The sequence below is a fragment of the Neovison vison genome, chromosome 13, assembly GCF_020171115.1.
Source record: "Neovison vison isolate M4711 chromosome 13, ASM_NN_V1, whole genome shotgun sequence".
Lineage (NCBI taxonomy): Eukaryota > Metazoa > Chordata > Mammalia > Carnivora > Mustelidae > Neogale > Neogale vison.
In genome coordinates, this window is record NC_058103.1 from 59,675,986 (window position 1) to 59,683,750 (window position 7,765).

A 7,765-nucleotide genomic window follows, 5' to 3' on the forward strand; every position below is an offset into this window, starting at 1 on the left:
GACCTAATGAATCAAAAACTTTAGAGCAGAGCAAAGACAATATGCATTTTTTTTTGCATTTTTTTTTTTAAGTTCTTGGGTGATGTGATGCAGGGTTCATGGACCATTTGTTAAGAAGTATTTCCCTTGAGCAAAAGTGTGCCTTCCAGGATACAGTTGTCTGATGATCTGATACTATATCCTTATTAAAAAGCCTTGCTTCTGGAAGATAACACTTGAAGCCTTGTCAGTGATATAAACTACAAATCAGAGGAAATCCTTTTCTGAGAAGAGCTCTATTGGGAGAAGTAGGAAAATTCAGGAGAAAAGGCTTCTGAGGTGGGGAGAAAAGGGTTAGGGAATGGGAACTTAAAAGGCTAGGTGGTTGGACAAAGTTTTGAAGTTCTATTTCACCAGTTATTACCTAAGAAATTCCTTTTTGTCTGAGGTGTGTGTGTCTGTTTTAGGTTCAGATCCCACAGAGAGTTTATGTATGTATAGGGAGACTTGGGAGTCTTTTTGAAAAAAGCATAGAGACATCTTTTTGATTTGTTTATTACTGTGGCTCATTGGACATGAAGGAGAATATTTAATTTAATTATTTACTTGGAATAGACATTTTGCCACTGCTAATAATATTAGCTAGATTAATGAGTTGTTCAAGGGTTATAGAGACAAAGACACAGCCAGTCCCAGAATAGTCATGTAAACCACATATGTCATTGTAAAATATTTTCCTGGTTGCCTATCATGTCTTGGATTTTTTCCTCTCCCTTTTTAAATGTAAATGGACTGCTGTCTTTTGATACTCTAGTGTCTCCACAAACCATCCTCCTCCAAGTGGACTCTGATCCATCGTAAATCTTTCTGTAGTTTTTTAAAGCTGAGAGTACTCCTGAGGTCTTCACCTGTAGCTGGTCTGGGCCTGTGGGCAATGAGTAGGGGTGCGGAGTTGAACCCACACAGGGTTAATATGTTAGTTAACAGCATTCCGCACCTCTCATTCCTTTTTTTTAAACTTCTTATTCACTCAAAACTGCGGATTTGAATCACACTGGTTTAAAGAAATTTTTTTTTTATTAAGAATCTTAAGCTCACTATTATTCCAAAGAATTTTGAGACCATGCCTGTAGTCTTAGTCTTGAAGGAGTGTAATATTTCCAAATATTGACTAGTAAGATTGAGTTTAACATAGGTTTTGAAAATAATTCAGATCATTATCAAAGTGAACATTTTACCAAAAAACATCTATTTTAAATAATGGCTCCTTTTTAGATGTCGCTACCCAACAGTTTGACAAGCAGGTATTTTGATATTTTAGTTTGCACTGGTTACTTCTGTTCACAGGCCTCCTCAACTTTGTCATCATTGTAGAGACACAGTCCTTTCCTTTAGAGCTGAAATCAGAACCTGGACTATATCTGTTCATCTAGGGATGAACAGGATACAAATCCTTTCATGAATACACTCGCTATAATAACCTGTCTCTAGATCTTTAACAAAATAGTAAATGATCACTTACAACATTATCTCTGTACCTGCCTTCCTCCAGGGAAACCATGTAACAATGTTGAACCCCTCTGCCTTCTTTTAAAGCCAGGGAACTGAAATGTGCTGAATGAAAAGGAACGTTTCCATCGGAATGTGGGAAAGAGGTTCTCCTTACCTCAAAGAGGTAATGGTGTGTAACCAGATAATGGCATAGACTTTGCAATACTTTATTTTCTTAGGAACACACTGTACTAATTATATGAACATCTATCATTTCAGTTGAGTGTCTAACCTCTCAAACCTCTCTGCTGTGGTACATTGGAACAAAGAAGGTGAAGAGCAAGATTTACAAAGCAACCCCACTACTAAGGTGTTCTTTGGAAGACTGATATAAATATGATATCTCTAATATTTATTTAAAATAAGTTGGAAATATATCAGGGTTTTTTTTTTTTTTTAATGTATCTTCCATAAAATTTTCCAGGAGAACACTTTGCCTTTCTTCTCAGGCCAAAATCATGCATACAGCATTTTGTATAATGGTCAGGGTTAAATTAGATGAAGCATCAGAGATTTTCAACATAATCCTTCTGTGGGGGACATTATGTGAGAGGATGACCTGAGGATATTGTGTGAGAATTCCTCTGGGAACACAGAGCTCACTAGTAAGAGAGATAATGGTTCATAGACACTAAAATGATGCATTTCAACTTCCTCCACAAGTCTTGTTTCATTGCAGTCCCTCATTGCAAGGTGAGGCTCCGCACCTTAAGACAGGAAAGGGTTTATCTTCAACTTCTAGGTGGTGCAGAAAATCTTGAAAATCAGGTGAACCCCTGGAGGCAGGGAATTGCACAGAGATTGCTAAATCCTTTTATTTTGCTTCACCACATCCAGGGCTAAGACAAAAGGACTGTGTTTTTCCTCTTGTGGAAAGGGGATGGGAAATGAAGGGAATGGTTTGAAGAAGTGAAATTAGGTAAGGAGAGATGGAAAAACCCTGAGGCAGAGTCTCAGGAAAATACAGAAGAGAGCTTGAGGGTCACCTGCCCAGAGCCACCCTAGATCCCCTTAGTCATGAGCCAAGAGGCTCACCATGGGGCTGCCTGTGGCAGGGTGAGACCACTCCTTGGCAGAAGCTGGGGTAGCCCCCAGGCCAATGGAAGACCGAAAGGGCTGCAACCCACAGAAGCAGAGTATGGCCCTCAGCAAGGTGAGAGGTTGGATCATAGACTCCAGAAGCTGCAGATTTCAACAAACTATAGAAAGCAATCATCTCCAGGGGGGGAAAGCACCTGTTTCCAGGGAGCAAAGGGCAGAGAAAGCCCCTTTACCAAGGACCCTCCCCCTACCACCAGCATCTTCTCCACTAGGATGCATAAAGCTTCTTCCCAGTCTTCATTGGAAAGCCTGAGAGGAGGAGGAGGAGGCCAGCTGGGAGACTGTCTAAACTTATTCAAATGAAATTTTGAATTTTTTTCTTAAAACGGCTATTTAAATCATCAACTCAATTAGACATTTGGATATTTATTTTTTTTTTTCTCCCAGCTAGCCAGTTGGAAGGGGCTTGGAGTAATGTTCCGAGTTCAATTTACCATCTTGCTATAGCTTTTAAAAACAATTTAAAAGGACAAAAGTCCAGCTATCCTTAGTTATATTGTTATATAGTTCTAAACATTTTTAGAACTATAAAGCCTAGAGTTACAGGGCATTTGAAGTTTTTTGAAACCCCCCTACCCACCACTCTGATTCTAGAATTACTGCTCTTGCCTGCTTGGAAAATGTTGCTTTCCACTTATTTTGCTGTGCAAAGAAAACTTCTCTGAAAAATAAAGTCTGGTTAAAAAAAAAAATCCTCTATTACCTTCTTAAATTCTTCTAGAGATGGAAGTGACTATCACAGAACCAAGTGTAAAACATGACTCTCTTCTCTTATGTTGAAATCTGATTTTTCTATTTCTTTTACCTATTTCCTCTGGAACACTTTTAGGAAATCTCTCTCTCTCTCTCTCTCTCTCTCTCTTCCCTTTCCCTCCCTCTCCTGTTTTTTTCTCTCCCTAAGTAAGTCAGCAATTACTTAGTTCCCACAACAAAGTCTGAGATCATAGATAAGGGTAGACAGTAATTTAGTCATTGGGAGATTGAAATATCCTCTAGTTAGGTATCATCTAGTTAGGATATCCTCTAGCTAGGCCGGTACACTGCTTCCCAGTCATATTGACTCAAAGTTGTTTTTCCTCTTTCTCTGAACTAATAGACTTTTCTTTTTAAAAAAACAACTTTAAGTATAATCCCAATTGTGGTAAAATTTCCAAAGGTAATCTGGAACAGTTCTTCTTAAAATCTAAGTGGAACACAAAGCAACTAAGCCCACATGTATGTGTTTTTAACTAATCCCTTGAAACAGTAAAATTCAAATGGCAAAGTCAAACAACTTGCAACAACATAATATATTTGTTTATTTAGTTCATAATATAATGGTAACAGGTTAAGAGCACTAGATTTGTATCCTCTCTTAGAGGATAGTGTTTAAGATTTGTGAATTTCATTGTTCTTAACATTAAAAATCTATTTTCCAAAGGAGTAATAATATATATTATTATCAAGGGACAGATCTAAACTTTATGATGTATAACCAAAGCATATATTTGTTCCTTAGTTTAAACAAAACGTTAGAGACATTTTAACTCTTGGTTACTGCTTTCAGGAAAGCACAATGTTCTTGAAGCAAATAGTACACAAAAACATCTTTTTTCCATGATTTCAACCATTGTGTATCATGTCAATGAGAGAACCTGACAGCCCCAGGCAGTATCTCCCCAGGGTTGTAAGACACTCTGGCTTACTTAAACAATCAACCAACAAACATGTATTTAGTGCCTACTATGTACATGCCAGCATACTAAAGCAATACAGGAAATACAAAGAAGTAGAATTATTGGTCCTTGCCCTGCTCAGGCTTCCAATGTAATTGGTAAGGTTAAACACAGACACAAATGACTCTACTTTCAATGTTTGAAAGAAGTGACAATGTTAACTAGATTGTCTATCAGAATCGTCTATGCCGGAACCTAGAAGAAGCAGGGACATAAACAGGGACGTTCTAGGCACTGATTACAACTGGTCTGCATCAGATTTCTCAGCTCCAGGCTTGAGTGTCCCTGGAACGCCCATATCTGAAAGTGCTCCAGCCAGCCTCGCATTGTTCCAAGGACTCATGACAAAGGAGCAAGATAAATAGATGGCATGGGAAAAAAAAAAAAAAAAAAAAAAAATATATATATATATATATATATATATATATATATATATATAAAACCATACATAAGGTGATGTTGAAAGGAATTCAGGACATTCCACTCTGCACGGGAGGGAGGTGGCTGACCCACGTTATCATTTATGCATTTATGTATTTACTATTAAGACAAACAAGAGACTACATAAGAAAAAGTATAAGAGAATCTCCAAATTTCACTGAATACAATCAAAAATAGAAGGATAAAAAAAGGGGGGGGCCCAACAAAGAGGACAGGTTTTGAGGGGTCTCTGGGGAGAAAGCCTCCCCCCCACTGCCACCTCGATCCCCATCCCCAGTGTCCTGAAAGAAAGGGCCTGGGCTAGGCAAGTAGAGAAAAGCAAAGCAGAGACACCTTTCCAAACATCACAAATAAATAAATAAATAAATATGTTAAACAAGAAAATAACTTATTAGGCACCGCTTGAAAGGCAGCAACCTTCAGGAGCCAGGCAGGCCGCACTATTTCGCGGGCGGGCGGCAGCAGCGCGCTCGGGATTGGCCAAGGCTCAAAAGGCGCCACGCAGGTCCCGGCCCCGGCGCCTGGTCTCCGAGATAAGCCGGAGCCGGAAACCAAGTCTGCTGTTGTTCTCACAGCTGCGCCGCCTGCGGCTTAGGGGAGGGAGCAATCCTCGCGCAGCGGCAGATTCCCAGGCGGCCCCGGGGAAAGTGCGCCCTGCCCTATGGGGCCCACACACAGACCGGCGTTGTCCCGGGAGTGCCCAGCGCTTGGTCTTTGAAATCAAAAGCACTGGCTGTGAGCCCGAAAAGAGGGTGGTTTCTATTACAACCCTTTCCCGGCCAAACCCTGGAATCTGCTGAAAACTCCTGGGTCGCTTGTTGTCCGTTTCTTTTTGCTCCAGAGCGGGGTTTGGATGGGGACTGCAGAATGCCTGGGGTTCGAAGCGCGGGACCGATTTTACTAAGCACCTGGCTCCGCCCCGGGTGGAGTGCGAGCGGTGAAAGGGTTCTTGGGAGGGCACGACTTCACCCGAGAGTAGGAGAAAAGACCAACTGCCTAGTTCATTCCCGAGTCCTCCTTCAAACAAAACTGAGCCCAGAGAGCGGCGATTCTCCAGACTCCGCTAGGGGCACCAGGCAGAATCTGGCGAGCGGAGGGGCGCGGCAGGGAGGGGCTGAGGGCGAGTCCGGGACTCACCCCGTGGGAAACCCGTGGCGGTAACTGCGGCTCAGCTCAAACAAAAATAACGGCTGGCCGGGCGGAGGGTCAGGCTGAGTTGACGACTTTTATGAGTTCAGGATCTGCACCTGCAGGACGGGGCGGAAGGAAAGATCGAAGTTTCAAAGTGCAAGCGCAGTGGAGGAGGGAGAGAAAGTAGCAGAAGAGGAGAAAGGGGCCAGCAAGACTTCCCAATTTATAAGCAAAGTGCCCAATTCCACCTTGGTCGCCCGTCTTTCTCGGGTCTCTCCACCCCACTCGCACACAGTGTCTTAGCCCCACTTTGCCCCACCGCACCCAGACGCCTGGGATACTTTCACCTCTAGCACCCGGCCCCCCTTCCTCCTCATTTTCCTCCTCCTGCCTTGCGCAGGGTCCTTGCGTGGCCAAGGCTCAGAGAGTCGTGATCCGAGACGTGCAGGTGCCATTACGGAAGACACCGCCTCCGGACTCAAGGTTCTCCGGCTGGAAGTCCTCCACGCTGTAAGCGCGGCTCTTGAGGGCCGTAGCGTAGTAGTCGACAGGCTCCTCGGCGGCGTTGTCCATCCAGCTGAGGCACAGGATGCGCTGGAAGGAGCGCTTGAAGTTGTCCGAAAGGAAGCCATAGAGGATGGGATTGGCGCAGCTGTTGGCGTAGCCCAGGATGACCGACAGCTGGCTCACCGTGGCGTCGTCCTGCTCCGCAAACACGTTGACCAACTGCACTACATAGAAAGGCATCCAGCAGATGACAAACACCATCACCACCATCATCACCATTAGGGTGATCTTGCGCTCCGAGCGCTTGCGCTGCTGCCAGCCGGCCTTGAGGGCCACCATGCGCATTTTGGCGATGATGAGCACGTAGCACAGGCAGATGGCCCCGACGGGCAGCAGGAAGCCCATGAGAAATGTGTACAACACGAAGCCCACGAGCCAGCGCTGAGCGGGCTCAGGCATGAGCATGTTGCAGGCCACCGTGCCATCACTGTTGGCCGCTGTGCGCGAGAAGACCACAATGGGCAGAATGACAAGCAGCGATAGCACCCAAACGCCCAGATTCACTACCTTGGCCACGGTGGGCCGGCGGTAGCGTGCTGCCTTGATGGGGTGCACTACGGCCACGTACCGGTCCACGCTAAGCACAGTCAGACAGTAGATGCTGGTGAACATGTTGACTGCGTCCACGCTGAGCACGAGGCGGCAGAGCAGCGCGCCGAAGGGCCAGTGGCGAAGCAACGTGGAGGTGACCAGGAATGGCACACTGAGCATGAGCAGCTCATCGGCGATGGCCAGGTTCAGGATGTAGATGTTGGTGGCCGTCTTCATTTTGGCGTAGCGGAGGATCACGTAGATGACCATGGAGTTACCACACAGCCCCACCAGGCACACCACGGAGTAGATGAAAGAGATGAGGATGGCGCTGCCCTGGCCCTCGCTCAAGGTCCCGTTCTGGGACGCATTTCGCCCCGGCTCCTCCATGCCGTCCGCAGCGCCGGCCCCGGGGCCCCTGCCGCCGCCGCCTTCGCCGCAGCTGCCCGGGCTGGAGCTAGGAGAGGAAGGAGAGGAGGCAGTGCCATTGGGGAACATTTCAGCTGCTGGGGGCCGATGGGGCTACTGAGGCTGGGGCGCTCTTCTCGCGCCCCCGCCGCTTGCGCCCTCACTCGGCACCCCGCCCGCCTGCCCGCAGCTCACTGCTGCCGGACACCTGGGGGTGGCACGCAGCGGCTGTGGAGAGCTTGGCTCCGACCGGCGCCGGCGGGGCGCATTGCCCAGCGGCGGCTTGCGCGCAGCCGCTTGCAGCTCCGGGACGCCTGGGCACTAGCGAGCGTGGAGAGGGG

The 7,765-nt window shown here is 46.1% G+C and overlaps 1 protein-coding gene across 1 annotated transcript; it reads right to left on the bottom strand.

Annotated features, from left to right (window-relative positions):
- Positions 1 to 4,797: 4,797 nt before the first annotated feature.
- On the bottom strand, positions 4,798 to 7,551 carry SSTR1 (somatostatin receptor 1). The gene has a single exon (XM_044229684.1). It carries the CDS (start codon positions 7,512 to 7,514, stop codon positions 6,339 to 6,341), a length of 1,176 nt encoding a protein of 391 aa, XP_044085619.1. The 5' UTR covers positions 7,515 to 7,551; the 3' UTR covers positions 4,798 to 6,338.
- Positions 7,552 to 7,765: the final 214 nt, after the last annotated feature.

What these genes read in the sequence shown, in the direction of transcription:
- SSTR1 (XM_044229684.1), bottom strand. Translation starts at nt 7,514, where the DNA reads ATGTTCCCCAATGGCACTGCCTCCTCTCCTTCCTCTCCTAGCTCCAGC.